Source organism: Pteronotus mesoamericanus, unplaced genomic scaffold (assembly GCF_021234165.1).
Source record: "Pteronotus mesoamericanus isolate MK-2021 breed Mesoamerican mustached bat unplaced genomic scaffold, CSHL_Meso_final contig_50, whole genome shotgun sequence".
Lineage (NCBI taxonomy): Eukaryota > Metazoa > Chordata > Mammalia > Chiroptera > Mormoopidae > Pteronotus > Pteronotus mesoamericanus.
Window position 1 is genome coordinate 31,880,844 of NW_026555186.1, and position 21,331 is coordinate 31,902,174.

The 21,331-nt window shown below is 37.4% G+C and overlaps 1 protein-coding gene across 1 annotated transcript in view; it reads left to right on the forward strand.

Annotated features, from left to right (window-relative positions):
* The window catches only part of MSH3 (mutS homolog 3), a 132,534-nt gene that overhangs the window by 830 nt on the left and 110,373 nt on the right, over positions 1 to 21,331 (forward strand). Inside the window, exons 2-8 of the mRNA XM_054578546.1 lie at positions 722 to 842; positions 3,960 to 4,180; positions 6,585 to 6,800; positions 8,392 to 8,508; positions 8,798 to 8,915; positions 10,762 to 10,907; positions 14,304 to 14,470. Coding sequence (XP_054434521.1) covers positions 722 to 842; positions 3,960 to 4,180; positions 6,585 to 6,800; positions 8,392 to 8,508; positions 8,798 to 8,915; positions 10,762 to 10,907; positions 14,304 to 14,470 — 1,106 coding nt within the window. The remainder of the gene's footprint in view (positions 1 to 721; positions 843 to 3,959; positions 4,181 to 6,584; positions 6,801 to 8,391; positions 8,509 to 8,797; positions 8,916 to 10,761; positions 10,908 to 14,303; positions 14,471 to 21,331) is intronic.

Below are 21,331 nucleotides of genomic sequence, written 5' to 3' on the forward strand. Positions count from 1 at the left end.
AGTGTTTCTCAAGCTGAGGATCAGGATTTCAGATTGGCTTTCGGCCACCCTCTAAGTTTTAATGAGGGTGACAGCTTGGCTACTTCAAAATCTTGTTCCCTTAATTTATATTTCCCCCCCATAGAGTGATTGGTTCTCTCCTGTTTTTGTTTTTTGACGATAGTCTACATTTTTATGAATTCACCAAGATTTTATTTTATACCCATCATTTAGAGGGTGTTTGGTGAAGGACATAAATTTTTGACAGGCTGCCTACGAACAAATATTCTTAATCTTGTGGCATCTTCAGTGGTGAACATAAGTCATAAATTACGATTAACATTTCAAAAATTATACGGCGTTTTCATTGCCTATCTGATTTCACCTCTAAATAAATACTTTTCTCTTGAAGGTATTTTATTAACATGTGTAAGTAGAGTAATTCAAGTTATATAATTTGAGATAAATGAAGGCTGACTGAGTACAGAAAGGTGGCAATTTAGTTCTAATTAATTCTAGCCGGGCTTGAGAGGCTGACACTCATGACCTGTCAGTCTCTACCTTGTTTTTGACGATGGTAAAAACGTTCACCCATAGGTCTTTTCAGAGCTCAGAGAAAGTGATTCTAGGAAGGAGGATGGCAAGGACCTTGCTGTCATTCAGGAATAAGGCTCAAATTATTTCACATTCATCATGTTTAGCGATTAGAGATAACACATCATTTTCTAACTTTCCTGTATAGGTTGCAGAAATTGACAGAAGTAAAAAGAGACCACTAGAGAATGATGGGCCTGTTAAAAAAAAAGCAAAGAAAGCCAAAGAAAAGGAAGGACAAAGTGATTCAGGAATGTCTGGGAACCCTGGTGAGTTCTGTGGTAATGATTTTTCAGTCTTACTGCCATGACTCTGATATTCTTGCATTATCCAGAGGGCAGAGGAGGCTGTTGTCAGAGTTGTGCCTTTTTTCTTTTTGTGGGGAAAGGTCTCCGTTGTGCTGAGAGGGGCCCCTCCCTGAGTGGTGGTGGTATGTAGGAGGTTGGGGGGGCGGCGATAAGAGCTGGAGTTACGCAGTTTGGCTGTAGTTCCCTCGAGCTGATTTATGTCCTGATTATAAACGTGAAACATGTTTGCTGTTAAAAAAAGCAATGCAGAAGTGTAAAAGGTAGGCAGTGGAAGGCCCCATGACCCCTCCCTTTCAGTGAGACGTACTGCTAATTTTGGGTTTTTAGGTTTCTTTATTTACACATATACATATGTACACACATAGAACCACAAAGTAATAATATTTATAACTTGTTTTATACCATATGTGCTAATTTGCAACTATCTTTTTTCCATTTGGCAGAACGTTTTGAACTATTTTCAATGTCAAGACATACAGATCTCCCCTGCCCTTTTTTAGCATGAAGTTGCTTTTTCTGTGTGCAAAGAGGTTTTGGATAAAACCACCATTTCTTAGGTCCTACATCTCTATAGGTGGTGTTGGATATATAGATGGGTGAGCAGATTTTCTCTGGCTTTTGGCCTCAGACAATTTGTGATAAGAGAAGATGGAAAATGCTTCTTTCTTCCTTATCCCCACACCTGAACCGACATAAGCCTTTCCGAACTGACGACAGCCCAGAAATGAAGCTTTGTGGAGGAATCTTCCTTGGCAGTGGTGGGCGTAGGGCAGTAGGGTGGGGAAGGATGATAAGGAGGAAGGCATGGAAGTGAGCCATCAAGGGGTCTCATGACACACACACATACACTCTGTCTGTCTGTCTGTCTGTCTGTCTCTCTCTCTCTCTCTCTGTCCCTAGGTCTACAATACTCCAGATCCAGCCAAGTGAACTCTGAAGCTTGGGGAAATTAGGCCATAAACATGGACATTTTTGATATATGAACTTGACAGTTTACTTTAAAAAAAATAATGGGGAGAAAAGGGGAGCAACCACCAGCCAGAAGAATTGCTGGCCACTTCATCTCAAGTTTTTTGTTCTTGTTTTTCTCAATCGCAGTTGACAGTATTATTTTATATTAGTTTCATGTGCACAGTATAGTGGTTAGACAACTGTATAATGTATGAAGCGATCCCCCGATAAGTCTAGTGCCCACCCGGCAGCATACCTAATTATTAGAATATTCTTTACATTCTCTGTGCTGTACTTTACATCCCCATCACCTCAAGTTTTTATAACATGTCAGTTTTAGATTCTCTTTCTTTTGCAAGACTTGCACCCCACCCCTATCCTGGGAAGTTGTTTTGTGTTCCTAGGAAGGAAGCCTTTGTGTAATATACAAACTTGTAAGAGTGATTCAAGTATATATTTTGAAAGGAAAAGAGCAATAGTAATAGGATGAATATATATAATTGAAGAGACTCAAATAGACATTTTTCTAGCTATGTGATTAATAGGAAATAAGATAAAGTGTACTTCTAAAAAGAGGTTTAAATAGAAATATGAAAAGTTTTAAACTTTTAGCAATGAACAACACACAACTCTTGCGCTCAGTGTTTTTGCTTTAAAAGGGAAGGTAAGAGATAGACGATAAGTGCAATCCCAGTTTCCTTATATGTAGTAGTAGCTACCTATATATATTGCTCTAAAGGGTAAAATACTGTTTTCTGGCATATAGCAGCTACCAGTAAATGATTGTTTCCCTTTTTTTATGGATTGATTGCATATGAGTAACTGGTAATTGGCAGGCTGTGGTAAGTGCTGTAGAGCAGCGGTCCCCAACCGGTTTGGCACCAGGGACTGGTTTTGTGGAAGACAGTTTTTCCTTGGACTGGGGTAGCGGTGGAGGGGAGAAGTGGGTATGGTTTCATAATGATTCAAGCTCATTCCATTCAAGCTCACCTCCGGCTGTGCAGCCTGGTTCCTAACAGGGCTGGACTGGTACCTGTCCACAGCCTGGAAGTTGGGGACCCTTGCTGTAGATAGATATGATCTTGCCACAGAAACACAGAGAAAGAAATGATTCGTAATTAAGCCAAGGAATTAGGAGAGCATTTCATGGGAAAGGTAAATTTGAGATGATTCTTGAGGTAACTCTTGATGAATGAGTGCAATTTTGACATGTGGAAATTGTGGGCAAGGCCATACTGGGGGAAAGTATAGCATGAGCTAAGCTGTGGAGGCTGGAAAGCAGGTGTGTCTGCAACAGCGGTCTGGTTTCCGTGGTGCAGTCCTGGTGTCAGCATCTTTAGGTCTTCCTCATTGAGCTGGTCAGGTCTCCCAGGCCAGAGTCTCTCCAGCTGTTGCCTTAGCGGATGGCTTTGTTCTGAAAGAGGTTCTCAGAGGAAGCTGCGTCTCTCAGCATACAGTGAGACTGCATCTCCATTGACATTCTTTTGGTTTAGGCACAGTACTGCATCTCAACTGTGCCTGTTTTTGCCTTTTCCAGAGAAATCTCCAATCCTCTGCTGATGGGAGAAAGGACAGCTGCCTTTGGACTTAGAGTAGAATAGGGGATCTAGGGATCAAATTACTTTGAACCAATCCTCTTTATTTTAGAACCTCCCTTTATTTCATTATCAGAGCTACTGGTGCCCTAATTCCTGAGCCTTTTAAGCATTTTGTGTTGTAAATACAGGATTGGTTCTTGGTTTCCTTCACTACTGATTTAGGATTTAGCTTTGAGGTGTGCTGAATTGGTTGTTGCTTATTCATTTCTCCTAGGTTCAGATATTTCATTTGCAATTCTCATTTCCTTTTCTTTATGGACTTATAGCCGTTTTTTTTTTTTTTTTTTTTTTTTTTTAAAGCTTAACCATGTTTCTAATGGAATTTTAGGAGTAAGTGAAATTAGAAATTAGATATATGGTTCAAGTATGCCATCTTTACCTTGAACCTACATTTCTTTATTTTTTTATATTATAGCTAGAGGCATTACTTTAGTACAAAACTCCCTCTTTAAAAACCTTATGCTGGTTGTGAATTGACATAATGAGACAAAACACTATTGTTTTATTTTCTTCTGATTTGCTAACTAAGGGCCAAGGAAATGTCTGAGGACCAGGACTGTTTTAAAGTCTCTGGAAAAACTGAAAGAATTCTGCTGCGATTCAGCCCTTCCTCAAAGTAGAGTCCAGAGAGATCCCCTTCAGGAGAGATTTGCAGTTCTGCCAAAATGTACTGATTTTGACGATATCAGTCTTCTGCGTGCAAAGAATGCAATTTCTTCCGAAGATTCCAAATCTCAAACTAGTCAAAAGGTATGTAACAGTTATATAGATGAATACTCAACTACCAATAATAGTAGGTTCTGAAGTGCCATTAGGGTCTGTGGGTCCATGTCATTTTTATTTTTATTTTATTGGCATTTCTGATTCATAGAAAATTAGAAGTAACCAGTTAAAGGCACACCTAGAAGTAGTATATGGATGTTATTACAAGTGATAGCTGAATATTTGATGGCATGGAAGGACACAGACAAATGGCAAAAAGCTACCGAATAAGCTTAAATGTCCAGTGGCCTGGGACCATTAGTGTGGGTTCACCAACCCTGTATGTCTTGATAGATCCTGAAGTTTCCATTTTATTAATCTGATCACCCTGAGTTGTCAACACAGTTAAATTGAATACAGAATGCTGTCTCTGGGAATATGAAGAATATTTTTCCCCAAGTGGTAAAAAAAAATGTTGCTTAATACCCAAGTATTCAGACTGAACTCGCATATATGCATAAAACTTTTTCCTGGGTGCCTACTCTCATTCCATACACGAATAAGTAAGGACTTTATTTTTCCTGTAGGAAGTATATTTTTTTAAGTATTAAATTTTTCAATATGTGGTATTCCTGGAGTTTACATAAAAGTCATGGAAATGAGGAAGAAAATCCCCATCAGTGTTAAAAGCAAATAGTTCATCCACTGTGATGCGTTGACCCACTTTTCTCTCGCCACGCCCCTCCGTACCTAACTGTTGTGTTATTGCGGATCTTCAGAAGTTCTCTGGGTGACATTTTCAGATGAGCTGCGTCTATACCTGAAGTCCCAGTCAGGCTGAATTTTTAACATTTAGCAAATGTAAAGTACATGTCTTCTGGGTTTTCTCTTGGACTGGAGTTTCCCTCTCTGGACCATATAGAACATTTTTCTTGCTCTCTTTTCTTCTCCTGTTGGTCCCTAGTTTTTTAGGTTATATTTTTAGTTCCAGGGGTAGCTGGTAAATTTTTTCGCATGTTGGCAGTGACACAGTGACAATTAACTAGAAGTTGAATTTATCCTACACATTTGTCTCATTTTATCTTTTGTATAGATAAGTTTTGTAAGGAAGAAATTTGCTCTAAGCTGTGAATTGGAATTAGTTATGGTTTTCATACAGGGAAATAAGAATAGCAGGAATACTAATTTTGAAAATGTAACCTCGTGGTTTATGCTTTCCAAAAGTTATTTATTTTATTTTTATTTCATGAAGTATACTAATAAGTAAATCAACTGTAAGTCATTAAATTATACATGGACCTCTTTTTTATTAAAAATGTGGAGAAGCATTAAAATCTCTAAATTACTGTCACCTCAATAAATTTAATAAAAAAAAATCTGAAAATTACAACACTACTTTTCCAAAAGTTTTAATTGTGGTGTTTTTCGTGGAGTATTTATGGAATACTGTATTTTGCTGTGTATAATGCCCACTCTTTTGCCCAAATTTTTGAGGGGAAAATAAACATGCATTATACATGGGTAGTACTAATTCCATATCGATATGTATTTTTAATTCTTTTATTTATGTTTCCGTGTTAAAAGTGTAACTCTAGAAAGCAATAATGATATCCATATGTTCAAAAATAAATGCTAAAATTCCTTTATAATGCAAAAAACAAATACCTATAAATAAATAGAAAATTGAATTAAAAAATTAAAACGAAAGATTTTTTTTTTCCTGCAAGTTTGGGTAAAAAATGTTGGTGTGCATTATACACTGGAGTGCATTACACATGGCAAAATGTGGTATACTATATATTTTTTTAAGATTTTAATTATTTATTTTTAGAGAGAGGGGAAGGAAGGGACAAGGAGAGGGAGAGAAACATCAATATGTGGTTGCCTTTTGCACACCCCTAACCAGGGACCCAGCCCACAACCCAGGCATGCTGCCCGACTGGGAATTGAATCAGCGACCCTTTGGTTTGCAGGCTGGCACTCCATCCACTGAGCCGCACCAGCCAGGGTGGTATACTGTCTTTTAAAATGTGCTTGGATATGTAAAACATTGCAACTTTAGCTGTGTTCATGCTTGTTGAAAGTGATTCTGCCTTACAGCTAGAGAGAGACAGATCCTTGCCTGCTGACTGTGCTTTACACACCTGAAATGAATAATGAAAAGAAAAATGTTCGTTACAATAGGCTTAATGAAATTAAATATAAAAAGTATGTAAAACATTAAAATGTTTAGACTTTTAAAATTTGCTTTAATAATTATACAGTAGTTTAATTTGGCTCATTTTTTTTGGTCTTTCATTTTGGAAAAGTTTTGAACCTATAAAAAATTTGCCTTGTGCTCCTCAGATTTACCAGTTGTTAGCTTTGTTTCAAATTTGCATTCTCTCTTTCTTTCTGGGAACTAATGTTATGGTTAGTACTTTTTAAACTATAAAAATCCCTTGGTTATCAGGACAAGACACTTTCTGATCTCAGTCAGTTTGGATCATCACATGGGAGTTATGAAAACTTACAGAAAATTTCTGATTCTAAACCATCTAACAAAAGGACCAAAAGCATCTACACACCGTTGGAATTACAGTACATAGAATTGAAGCAGCAGCAGAAAGATGCAATTTTGTGTGTGGAATGTGGATATAAGTATAGATTCTTTGGGGAAGATGCAGAGGTAAGTTGTTGATTCAAACCTGTTTCCATGTTTTTCTTGTCCAGCCTTAAATATTTTCCAGTATTTTTGTTTCATTTTCTGACCGCTTGAAGAAGTGAATATAATCAATTACCCTTTAAAAATGCTGTCATTTAAAGTAAAAACTAAAAATAAAACACAAATTTGGTGAGTGCTAGACTTGCTGGGAAGGAAGTGAGGGGTTTTTATTGAATTTTGGTGCTCATTCTCCATGGTGTTGGCTCAGTACCTTTTATCCATCAAAAGTTGATTGGAGGAATCAATGAGTGTACCATAATCACGTATTTATATTTCCTAATGAAGACTCAAGCAAGAAAGAGTTTTTGAGATGTAAGTTCCTCAGCTTACCCTTAATTTATGAGTTTTCACAGCCAGTAAGTAACATTGTTAAGTCTCAGTGGAAGAGCCCATTAATTCTGCCAGCCACCAAAAGATGATGGAAGTCATACAGGTCTCTGTATATTAGTCGTCTAGTTATCTTAGTCTAAGTTAGGTTTGCATTTAATTTTGGGTATTTGATGTAGGCCTAAGTTAAGAAGGTTAGAAGTGAATTTGCGCATGTAAGGGCAAGCTTAGGGAAATGTCTTGTTGGAGTCCTGGGTAATTTTGATGATTCCATAGTTTTAGGCCTGGCTGGCTTGTCCACTCTCAGAGAATGACAGGGTGGCACTTCTGCCTTCTGGATGGGAAGTGAAGACTTGACCAACTTCTTTTCTTCCAGTTTTCTAGTCCTGTTGTGGCAGGAAAGTTCAGCTGGCATTATGCCATGTTCTGTGTTATGAAGTTAAACTTTGAAACAGAGTCAGCATGTTTTCTGCAGACAGGAACAAATACATAGTTGGTGTCCTATAAGTGAAGGGGTGAAAGGAAATGCTGTTCTCTCCCCTTCTTTCTAGATCAAGTGGTAGATTTAGCCTTGACCACAGTGAAGGCTGATGTTTTCCTGCCCTACCCTGCAGTGATGAACTAATACAGTTCAAAAATGGATGGGGTAGGGGCATGAGAATGTTGGAATGGGAGTTCCGTGGCCCTGGTGGGCAGTCTCTGGGCCATGGTGCTGTCTCGAAGAGCAGGGAGTCAGATGGTAGTGCTTGCTTCTGCACTTCTATCACTCGTGCATTGTTAATTAGCTAACCAGACCAGTGGGTACTCTTCTCACTTCCTTAAAGATCCCCTCTGTCCAAGTAGTTTATAATTTATGTATCCATACCCTTAGTATCGCCTAATTTTTAATTATTTGCATGTGCTATGGTATTAAATTCTTACTTCATTACAGTTTTTTATTCTAATTCCATTACAGGGAAAGCACTTTAATGTTTTGGTGGAGCTAAGGACATAGAAGAAGACCTGTCATGTCTTTCTGAGTCATTTGTAGATACAGATGTTGACCCTGAGGTTAGGCCATGGGAACTGCCAAAAATACTAATTCCATGTGTTTCTACACATGAAATGACTTTAAAACTTTTTATTGATATACCACACAGATCGAGAAGGGCACAAATCCTGCAAGTATATCTTGATGGGATCTTCTTGAAATAGTAATTTATTGACACTCTGTTTTTCAATTTTTTAGATTGCAGCCCGGGAGCTCAATATTTATTGCCATTTAGATCACAACTTTATGACAGCGAGCATACCTACTCACAGACTGTTTGTTCACGTACGCCGCCTTGTGGCCAAGGGATATAAGGTCAGCTTTGGCTTCAACTTGTGGGAATAGGGGATCGATTCTCTTCCGTAGTGAAAACATGTTTTGTAAGGTGGTAGGTTCTTATTGATTATGGAATTTGGCATTTTGGGAAATGAAAGTATGTCATAATTATTAGCATTATATCTTCATGAGTTTTAACATAATAGATATTTAGGGTAATTTTTTAAAAACTGTGGTGTTTCAGAATTGACCTTTTAAAGTCTCCAAACATGTTTTTAAAATAGTTTTCATCACATTTGATATTTAGTATTTCTTATTTTTGTTGAAGGTGGGAGTTGTGAAGCAAACTGAAACAGCAGCACTAAAGGCCATCGGGGACAACAAAAGTTCACTCTTTTCCCGGAAATTGACTGCTCTTTATACAAAATCTACACTTATTGGCGAAGATATCCTTTTTGAATAGGAGATTTTCTCTTAAATTTCAGAAATCTTTGTTTTAGGTAGCATTTTTTTAAAAAACTGTTCTTTGGGTGTCTTTTTGATGAGACAGGGCTGTATGGTTACTTTGAGCTTTGATTAGAGTGCTGCTGAAGAGCTGTGGGTTGGAAATGGCAGGAGACAAGCATTGTTTTTTTTTTTTTCCCAAATGCCATGGTGAAAGGAGAGCATACTCTGAGAGCAAGAAGAAGGACAGTCTGATAAAAGATAACGGCAGATTAGCAACTGATTTTGAAATTGCGTCTTTCCTAGACCTGTGTGGGCAGTGGTTTGGGGCTTAGGCCTATAAGCTCCTCCAGATCTTCCTGAGACAAGACCTAAAAAATAAGTTACTAATTTCAAAATGAGAGAAGAAAACTACAAAGTCAACACACAATTAACTGCATATAAAATATAGGCCACCTTCATTAATTGTTAGCTTTATAAAAACGGTATTATTTTTTGAAAATAGATTATAGGTGAAGCTTTCTCACTTTGTAAGATTCCTTAGTGTGCACAATGATCACCCCCAAATTTATGGTCATTCATAAATTCAATGAGTTACTTGAAGCACAATGATTTTAATAGCAAAGTCATAAAATTCTTTTAATTTTTAAAAACCAAATAGGTATAAAATGATATGAGGATGTATTTTAAAATCTATGCTGTGGGGTGGGGTCAGGTCTCTCAGAATAAAAGAATTTGAAGAAGGGGGGTTGGGATGAACGATGGTGAAGGGATTAACCAAAGAACATTTCTGCACAGCCTGTGGAGATGGGCTTGGGGTGGGGAGAGGGCAGGGTGGGGTGGAGGTAGGGAAAGGGAGGAAAAGCGGGAACAACTGTTAACAGCATAGACAATAAAAATAAAACTTTAAAAAAGGGATAAAAGAATATGGGGATAAGGTCTTAAATGATACTGTGTGAAAGTAATATTTCTGTTATAGTTGTTACAAAGCTGCCTCTTTAGAGACCTGCTTAGCTTCTATACAAATTAGGAAGACTGTTTTGTTTTATTAATATCATGAGTAGGGAATGGCTATCACTCAAAATGGACCCTAAACCACTATCAGCTCTATGTTATTCTAAGCTGATCAGTCTGTAAGACTGGTAATTTTATTGTATCTTTTTCCTGAATTTGAGCCTCTTAAACGAAGCCTGCTCCTAAAACAGTACCCCTTTCTGCTTCTCTTTTGCGACTCCTATAGCTCTTATCACTGATTCCCAGATTGGATGTTCCCAAACTGATCTCATAAAATCAGTATTAATCCCTGAGAATTTAACTAATGGACTCAATACACAGGTACACACACTCATATGAGTGTGTATTTCTGTTTTCTTTTTTGCTTCTGTCTTTAAAAAATTCTCTTGCTATTTCTGAGAGTTATTAGGGACTTTAAAGGAGGAAAGTAATTTATATAGATGTATTCATGCTTTGACTTACGGAATTCAACATTAGGGGATTGTTAAGGACTCAAGTCTAAAGAAGAGGGTTAACATTTGGGCTTCCACAGGTCTGAGGGACTCTCCTAGGCCCTTTGGAAATGAGAAGATAATAGTCGTCTGTCCTCATGACCCATATGTCTTAAAGAACAGAAGGCCTATAGCTGTGACCCGAGTAAATCAGCAAAATGAACGTGGTGTAGAAGATTTTTTTGTTTGTTTATTTTTTAATTTTATGTTTTCCATCACCATTTATCCCCCTATTCCCTTAAGATTTTTGCAGAGCAAAAATGCCTGGAATAATGAACTATTAATTTAAAGGCAAAAACAGTTAACATTAATGTAGCATATATTTTTCTTTAATAATTATTACATGTGAATCCTTTAGCCCAGCTGGATGATGCTATAAATGTTGATGAGACAATGACTGACTCTTCTACCAGCTATCTTCTGTGCATCTGTGAAAATAAGGAACATGCTAAGGACAAAAAAAAGGGGAATGTTTCCATTGGAATTGTGGTAAGTACTTTGTAGGTGAGGAACAAATAATAGATGTTCATGATATGTTGAAATGAGCAAGCATGTATGGTTTACAATGAGGATACCTGATGAAGTGTGCCCTCAAATAATTGTACTTAAAAAAAAGTTTTCCTCATAATTTTGTATGTTAAATCACAGTTACAGTTTTCTCCTGGCTACTTGGTGCTCTATGCCATGAGAGATCTAGATAGTTTCCGATCGTGTGCTCTAGGAGTTTAGGGTTGAAGACAGACACAGGGGTAGGCATGAATGTGAACAGTATACAGAGAGCAGAATAAAACACTAAACCAACACATGCATGGATAGCAAAGGGTTTTACAGATTTCCTCTAGAGGTTTGAAATTAAACACAAATGATTATGGGATTGCTATGTATAGATTTGGAGGAAAGGATAGAAGGAAGGGGAAATGATAGTTGGCCAACATAAAACTTCATATTTAATTAGTAGTATGAATATTTATAGTGAGTCTTACAGATAAATGTAATTTGTGAAACATGGTTTTACTTATCTTCAGGCAATTTGTGAGTAAATTTGCCTGTTTACAGACCTATGTGGACTTTGCTCAAAGTCATAGGCTTTTCAGAGCCCTTCAGAACTGTTAGATTCCCTTGTTCTGTTGAAGGTTAAGCAAAAGTAGAACTCCTTGCCTAAGTAATAACTAATTTTCTTTGTTTTTTCTTTGATATTAGCTGCAATATCAACAAAAATTCTTACAACCCAAATGTCTCCAAAGGACCTTTTAATACCTTTATTCTGGCTGCATAACTCTGCTAACTTGATGTTTGCTTAACCAATAAGCTTTTCGCTAGGAGTTAGCATTACTGTTTGGTGGATAAAAGTCTAGGTGACTTTTTTGAGAAGCACTTTTTAATAACCATGGGCAGTTGGATTTATTTACGAATAGTAATTTGCTTTTAGGAATTAGCATAGGTAATGTGCTATTTTATATTTACCTGAAACTAAAGAACAGAGTTGATAGTATATAACTTAGTGCTTTTCGAAATACCCTCTTGTCTACTGCCAAAGCTAACTGTTGGGTATGAACTGGGATGTGAGAGAATGAGAAATGGTAATTTGCATCTCAGGTGCTTCCTTGGGACCCGTTCTTGATCTCAACAAGCCCATTTGGGTTGAAGATACCCAGAGCCCTGGGCCCAGGCTGCACCTGTCTTCTGAGCTGCAGGCTCCTGCATCCGACTCTTTATCGGACAAGGCACTCAGAATTTGCCCCGACTTCTCAAACTCAGCGTGGCTGCTGTGGAACTCTGCTTCCTTTGCTCTCAGGACTCTTTTTGCTAGATATCTCCTCATTGTAATGAGTGTCACACGTTCCCCAGTCACTACCTAAGGATTATCTTTGGGTTACTGACAGTCCGAAATCAAAGGCTTGACTGTTGCAGTACCGCCGAGATTGGGCCCTGTGCCTTCAGTCTGGGCAGTGTGGTTTTACGCAGACTGACTTTGGGTTTCTCAGGGTCACATGTCACACAGAGTAACAGACGTTGCAGGTGTTACAATAGGAACCATTTCTCTGATTTAAAAAAAAATAAAGGTGTGTTTGGCTGATAAATTTGTTACTTGAACTTCTATAAATGGCTTTTGTAAATCTTTGGTTGGTAGATTGGCAGATAGACTTGCACATGTATACTAATGTACTTTAGTCCAGCTACCTGGGCACTGGAGGAAGGCCTTTGGGCTAAAATTAAGGAGGTTGCTCCAACCGAGAATGAAGAATTTGTAAAAATTATAAAATATTCAAGAGGAAAAAAATGCATAAAGCAGAATGAGTAATTACAGTGTAATGCGAGATGAGCACTCAGGTCAGGGAGCACCACCCCGCCCACAGAAGGGCCCTCGCCCCGGGGGAGGCTGTAATCCAGGTCCGTGACAGTAATTTCCTTGCATTTTGTTTCAGTTTTACCACCTTAAAGTATAAACAAATGTGAACATGTTATATATATTTTGGGGCTATCTTCCTGCTTTTGTTTATAAAGTACTAGTGGTATATGAGATTTATTTACATGTTTTACTGTAGTAGTTCTTCCATTGTCAATTGCTGTGTTGTATTTCATTGTATGTACTGCAGTTTATTCATCATTGTTGATGTACATGTGGGATCTTTTCAGTTTTGGTTGTACAAAGAGCACTGGTATAAACCCTTTCTGTACATGTGTCTACATTTCTCAAGAGTACACACCCAGGGGAGGAATTACTGAGTTACAGAGTATGGATATTTTCAACTTTCCGAGAAACACCAGGTTGTATCTGTTGGCTTTCCATCAGGCACATATGAGTGTAGGGACTGGTTACTTATTTCTTAAGTACCTGGAGTGGATGAGAGTGTGGCCTGTGGAGTCAGACTGTATGAATTTTGGCTCTGCCACTTTATCACCCTGTGACCTTGGGTAAATTGCTTAAGAGTTTTTTTTCACCTCTTTTACACCACGACCTTTTCCAGTCTATTTTCGCTATTATTGGTTTGGAGTGAGAGAGGGTGGCTTTTAGTTATCATGGTTATTCCCTAGATAGACAATCTACTTGGGGTTCACTCAGAGTTGGTTGTATTTGGTTTTTTGCAGAAGTTGTATTTTTTAAAAAAGATTTTATTTATTTATTTTTAGAGAGAGGGGAAGGGAGGGAGAAAGAGGGAGAGAAACCATTGATGTGCAAAAGAAACATCGATTGGTTGCCTCTTGTATGCCCCCAGTTGGGGACCTGGCCCACAACCCAGGCATATGCCCTGATTGGGAATTGAACTGGTAACCTTTTGGTTTGCAGGATAATGTTCAACCCGCTGAGCCACACCAGCCAGGGCCAAATGTTCTTACTTTTTATTTATTTAATTTAATTTAATTTATATATAAATAATTTATATATTTTTATTTATTTATTTTTATATAATTGAATAGTAATTTACTACTACACTTTTGGCCAGGTACTAGGAACATATCACTTAATTACTTACAGTGATGACAACTGCTGTTTGTCCAGTGCTTTACAGTTTACGAAGTGTTTATGTTTTCTGATTGGGACCTTTCAATAACCTAATGAGGGAAGTAGGCTGGCTTAGTCCCACTCAGAGAGGAGGAAACTGAGGGTTTGGTGACTTGTCACAGTGACCCCGTCTGGTGTGTTAGATCGAGGAGGACTTGGACTCAGGGTATTGCTCTAAAATCCTGTCTAGCATAGTTTGGGTATTGGTGAATCTGACTTCTCATTAAGAGTCTTGGAAAGCAGACAATTTCAAACTCTTTAGAAATGGAGTACATACTACTAAGTGTGTCATCTTTGGTATTTCCATGCTTATTTATGCTGTGTCTTAGTGATAATTGGGAAAATGTGTTCTCTGTGACATTACATGTTATTGTTTTCAGGGAGTGCAGCCTGCCACAGGTGAGGTCGTGTTTGAAAGTTTCCAGGACTCTGCTTCCCGTTCGGAGCTAGAAACTCGGATACTGTGCCTGCAGCCGGTGGAGCTGCTGCTTCCTTCACGCTTGTCAGAGCAAACGGAGGCGCTCATCCACCAAGTCACAGCTGTCAGGTATGCTGGCACGTCACTGGAGGATAATGCAGGTTCTGAAACTTAGATTTAAAATTGTTAAAAAATTTTTACTTAAGAAAAGTATTTCAACAGCAGTAGTAGAAATTTCAAAAAAAGAAAAACAATTACCTGTAATATCAGTAGGACTTCAGAAGATGATTTTGTTAAAGGGGTTTAATGATATTATTTGGTCATTAATCTTCAGTTTCTGGAGATGATTTAGAGTTCATTTCTTGGAAAGTTTGTGTAAGTTTGAAAATACATTATTATCTGGGCCATAAGTTTCAATTTGTGGCTCTGTCTGTGAGTTTTACTTATTAGAGCTAAGGTCACACCTCTTATTTCTAAGGCAGTGTGGTAGGCACTGTGGCATGCGGAGGAAGAAGATACGGCTGTGGCCTATGCTGGGCAGAGTTTATAACCCCAAGGGAGAGACAGATGTGTACATACCTAACTAGATTCGCAAAGCATGGCGTGTTAAGTGACACATGTGGAGGGACCTAACTGGAGAGAGTCTGTACTGCCACTTGGAGGAGTGTGGTGGGCGAGGGGGCTGGACAGGGCTGGGCGCCCGCGAAGAGGACTTCATGTACTGAGGAATTTGGACCTTAGACAGTGCAGGAGAGCCTGTGAAGATTCTCAGTTAGTCGGCTGACAAATCAATGAGAAAATCAGACGAATTGATTTCCATATGTTTCTTTGTTCTTAGAGTTAAGAATGTGCCTTTTTCATTTGACTGGAATGTCTTTCAAAGATGCTTTTATAATATATTTTTCTGATTATAACACTAATCCGTGTTTATTTAGGAAAAGTTGGGAGTTACAAGAAAAAGATCAATAAGTCAAATACTGTAGCCCACAGATAATTACTGTTAAACATTTTAGTCTATTATTTCCATGTAGGTATATCACCTTTTTTTGTTTATGAACTTGGACTTCTGTTTTAAATCAGTTTTATATCCTGTTATTTTTTTCTTAAAAATTCCCATATATTTTTTACTTTATTATGAAAAATTTCAGTCATGTACAAAATTATACACAACAGTGTGGTGAACCCCCGAGAGTCAGTCTGTCATCTAGCAGCTTTAACATTTCTCAACTCAGCCAGTCCCACTTCATCGTACCCCTACTGCTGCCTTCCTTGGATTATTTATTTGAAACAAATCCTAGAGAACATCGTTTTATCTGCCAGTATTTCAGTGAATACTCATGAAAAACAACTCGGAGATTAGGGGCACTGATACCCCAACCCCTGTTGCGCAGTCAAAAAAGTCTGTGTATTACTTTTGACTCCCCCCAAACTTAGCAAGTTGGTTAAGTTTTTGTATCTGCAAGGCGTTGGTTCCACGACCCCACACAGTTACCCAAAACTTGTGCTCAAGTTGCTTATGTAAAATGGTACAGAATAATGCATACAGTTGGCCCTCCTCCGCCTTAGATTTCAGCCTTAGATTGCAAATACTGTTTTTGATTCTCAGTTGATTGAACCTGTGAATATGAAGCCTACAGATATGGAGGCCGACTGCATTTATTGAAAAACATTCTACATATAAGGGGACCTGTGCAGTTCAAACCCGAGTTGTTCAAGGGTCAAGTGTAATTGAGACTAAAGTTGATCAATTGAATCAACACTTTCATCTCTGATTTCTACTTATTTTTATAAAACAATAAAGGCAAAATTTAATAAAATGTCAAAACGTTCCACAAAGATGTTGCCAAAACTGAATTATTTTGCCAGCAGATAGCATTACCTGGTGATATTCCTAAATGTTTATTCATTAGATGAGATTTAAGAGCCATTTGGTCTCCCAAAGATGTCTTGGGTACCATATTGTAGCTTTTCCCAATTCCATTGCTACCTTTGCCTTTGTCTTGTTTTAATTTGTGTTTCTCTGATTATCATTGAGAGCATGTGATTTTTCCTGTGTTTAGTGATCACATGTAATTTTAATTTTGTTTGCTTATCAGACTAAGCAAAGTCAAAAGTTAACCCACGTTTCTGTGGAGTGTCTAAAACTAATCTCTATTTATGGACATAATGGAGTAGTGGAGATTCAGAAGTCAGGTGGTCAAATGGGTGGCTCTTGTTACACAGGCATTGGGTTGGAGAATTGGCTCTTCCCCTTAGTGATTTTGGCTAAATTAGTCAACTGTGTTGTCCTTTGATTTCCTTTTCTTTAAAATAGGGGTAAAAAGAGTGCTTTATAGGATTGTGTGGAGATTAAATTAATATAGTGTAGAAAGCTCTCTATAGTGGACACTATTCTTCTCCTCCCCCTCCTCTTGCTCCTCCTCCTCCACCACCATTATTTCTTTTAATATTCCCCCTCCCCTATTCTCTTCTGGAATTCTTATCAGAAGTAGTAAAGTATGTCGGACTCTCTATTGTTCTGTGTATAGCCCATATTATGGTGTGTTCTCCCATCTACAGCTGGTTCTCATATTGTTTTGACCCTTGGAGATTTCCTCTTCTTTTCTTTCTTTAAGAAACATTTTTGATTATATTTTTAACTCACCATTTCTTTGTGTTTTTAGTACACTGGACCAATTAAGTCCTCCATGTTTTATCATAACATTCCATTATTTTTACACTTAGATCTCTTGGTACCCTGAAAATACTTTAATAATCATCTATATTTTACTTTAGTCAATTTATTTTTCTTTTAAAATATAATTTAATTTAGCATTCAGCTTTTAATTCATGTTTTCTTTATTTTGCTTTACTGTGTGAGATGTGGTCCTACCTTAATTTCTCCCTGAATGCTAGTGAGCCCACTTTGGCAGCCATAAAATTTAGCCTTTATCAACCTGAGATACAAGTTGCAGCCATATTAAAAAAAAAAAAAAAGAAAACATCAGCAACTGGGATAGGAATGCTTTTAGTTAGTAGGTATGAACAACATACCTTGCTAGAGTTCTGTTCCATGTTTACTATTGGTAAACAATATAGCATTGAGTTTTTGAGGAGAAAATTTGTTTTGCTTTTGTTGGTATTTTCTTGTCAGTTTTAAATAGTGATAGGTAGATTCCTGTGTCTCTTACTTAAAATCCCCTTTTTCTTCTTCTGTAAACTTGAATGTGAAAATAGCACTTTTTGTCAGCTATGAGTTGATATCCTTAATATTGAAGAAATAATAAAGCTATGTGGAAAAGGCAGAAGAGTGGCTTGGCATTATAGAATATACATTTTAAAGTACTTTATTTGATTTTTTTTGTATTCTTAACTTGACCACAAGAGGTCTCCAAAGGATTTTGTATATTCTGTGGATCTCAGTTAAAAGGCTATTGAAATCTCGCACCTATTTTTATTTCTCAAAGCATAGGCTTAATTTACTTTGTGTCATATTTAGAATAACTTACTTATTAGTCAGAGATTGTGCTAAGGTAATTTTTTTGTTTCTAAATAATGATAAACTATCAATTTTCCTTAGGTTAATTATCTTTATTTACTCAAGTGTGTTTATAAGATTTCAGCTTAAATCTTAGGAAATCAATGTTATTATCCTGATTATTACCCTTTCTGTTTGTCTTGAGAATACGCATAGAGAAACGTTACAGAAAAAAAGTGTCCAAACCCCTACCCATGCCACCAAAGGCCCCTTCACAAAGACCACAAAGGTGCTATTATGGGTAATTCTGCTTTTTATTTTTTTGAAATTTCCACTACTACTGTTGAAATATTTTTTGTAAGTAAAAACTTTTTTACTGCTTTAATAAGTAGTTTTGGAATTAAGTCTACGTCTCAGAATGCTTTCATGTTGATTAAGTCATACTGCCTTCTTATGAGGTTTCTCCTTCCTTGCTTATTACAAAAAAATTAAGTATTAAAGTTAAAAATCAAAATCACTTGAAGAAAGCTCAACACCAAATGAATTCAGAGAGCCCACAGAGGGGCGTACAGCCCGCGCAGAGTCCTGGTGTGAGGGAGGAACGGCCCTGGCGCAGGGGGGTCATACAGGTGGAGCCGACTTACACCTGTTTACTTACCTCATAGAGTTCTAAGGGGTTCACAAATAAACATTTTTTACTTTCGTAGTTAAATATTTACTTAAGGTGTACTAAAAATGTGTAATTAGTGAATCAGATCTGTGATTTCATAAATTTGTATGGTGTAGAAAGAATCAAGTAGATAAAATGTGGGTTAATTTAACAGAAACTAACAGGTGGTAGTCATAATGTGCCTGAGGATGTGGCAGCATTTTTAAGGTGAAGGGGCAATGACTTAAGTTGGGGAAATGTGTTGGAGCACATTGTAGGAGCAACATATGTCACATTTATCTTCTTGTCATTTCGATTCTGTGTGCGTGTTTGAGATACATTCAACCTAAATGGTACCATTGCTGTAATGGAAAAAAAAAAAAATCTAAAGCAGAGTTTTAGAGAAATACAAATGATGAATTTGAGGCCTAGAAATGGCATGAAGATGGGTCACTTTCCATTTTATAGTAGTTCGCCTTTCTAATTAAGGTATCTTATTCTTCAAGTTTATTTTATTAATTTAGTTAGCTAGCAATAAATTTTAATTGATTATCCTTTTCTTATGCCTAAAAAATAACTGTGTTGATAGATATTTCCAGTAGATTCTTAATTTACTGGTATATTCCTCTGAGTTCCACATCATGGTGAAGATATAAAAATGAGTAAGATTCCTTCCAGATTCTCACAAACTGGTGGTAGTCATGGCAATAAATAATTACAATGAAAGCGTGAATTGTTAAAGTCTTAGGGCGTAAGTGATGGCATTAGAATGTCAACCTTTGCCTGGAGGGGTTAGACCAGGCTTCTTAGAAGAGTAAATCAGAACTGAGGCTTGAAGAATAGCAGCAAGGCAGATGGAGGTGCCAGAGAGTGTGGTTTTCTTAGGAAGCAGACTAGTTTGGTTGGCTGCTCTGCCGGAGTGAGCGTGGTAGCCCGAGGCAGGACAGCTGTGGGGTTTGGAGGCAGAGGAAATGTAACGTGAAGGTGAAGGAGAATCAAAGGTGAAACAGTGGAGAGAAAGCAATATTAATGAAAGGCTGCATAAAAAGTTTCCTGTGAAAAAGACTGAGAAGGGGTGGCTGGTGGTAGAAGCTATATTATAATGATCTTTTGTGTGCCCAGCACCTACCATAGAGGCTTATATATAGGAGGTACTTAATAAATGCTTGATAAATGAATGATTAAACAAGAGACTTTTGGAGTAAGGAGCATAATGGTTACTTCCTATTTTTTTTCTTAGGAAAAGTGATTTGGGTTTTATAAACAGAGATTGTTTTAGTAGCTGGAAATTCATACATATAACATATATGATGATGAATATATATTTAAATGGTTTGGACATAGTTAACTCATTTACTTTTTTTGGGAAGGCCCTATTAATTGCCTATTATTTTTCCTTATTGTTTTTATTCTTCAAAAATTAAAAAAAAAGTGCTGCTTTAAATTGCCTTGTTTAAATATCCTAACATGTATATGAAAATTCAGATTTTAAAACATGATAAACTAATAGCTGATAGTTACTCCCCAAAAGTGTTTGCTACAGGGCTTATCTAAATAGGGAACCTCCTTATGCATTTCATTGAGTACAACTCTGTGGTGATCTCTCTCCTTGAAAAGCATGAGTGGTTTACTGATAGTAGTGGAATAGGAAGAAACAGCATTTGCAGAGCCTGGAGGACTGATCTTACTGGTTAGCACAGAGCACCCTCAAGGCAGGGCCAGCTTGAACAGAAAGTTGGGAAGCAATTGTATAAGTTGTGTAGAATTGTTTTACTACTTCTACTTTTGTAAATGCATCTGTTCATTTGGCATTGAAAATTTAATAACATGAAATGTCCTGATTAAAAAGCATTTTATTCCAAAGTTACAAGATCACTGAGGTAGTAAGTGCCAAAGCCCACTAGATTCCCAGTCCTATCTGATGCTGTAAGTCTGCCTTCTATCATTAAGATATAAACTAATAACAAAATAAAATACAAAAATTTCCTCATTTGAAATCTTAATATAGGTAGCCTATGTCCTTAGGATCTCTTCAATTATTTTTTTCCCTTTTTCTCTTTATGGTTCAAAGACAGATTCCTTTCACTTTTCTTCCTTTCTAGTGAAGTGTCTTTCACTATCTTCCTTATATCAGAAACGTGAGGCTAGTTTGGTTCAGAACCCCTTTGGACTTATCTCTGAGCCTTGATGGGCTTAGACTTATCCAGTAGTATTTCCTTTTTCTAATACATTTTTTATTTTTCAATTGCAGTTATATTAGTTTCAGCTGTGCAACATAGTGATTAGACATTTATATAACTCACAAAATGGTCACCACAATGAGAGTAGTGCCTATCTGACACCATACTCAGTTATTACAGTACTATTGCATGAGCTGTTTCCAATGACTCCTTCTTGTCAAACCTCCTGCTGAAGGGAGATTTCTCACTAATTTCCATGATTTTTCTTGATGACTCTGATATTATTCTCTTATTTCTTGTTTTCTGGCCAAGAATTTCTCTTCCCTCCCATACTTTTTTGTGGGTTCTTTGTAGCCCTCGCCCTACTCTGGATCTGTAGAGCAGTGAGTCTATGAAGTCCTGGTATGTTTTTTCCCCCCTCTACCATTTTTTCCCTGTACCTTCTTATACTCTCTCCTTCCCTTATTCCTTCTCCCCTCAGCTTCTTTAAGAAAAATGTGTGTCTAGTATTTGATTTAATATACATAGTAGTAACGACATTTCCCACATCCAAGCATTTCACAAACTTGGGCCAGTTCCTAGTACTACTTCCCTCACTGTCATCATGGACTCTTTCTTGTGCTTTGTACCTTCAGCCCTGACCAACTCTTCTTGGCCAGGGTGAGCTGGGATATGTGTCTCAGGGGAGTGGACCCCGGACACCA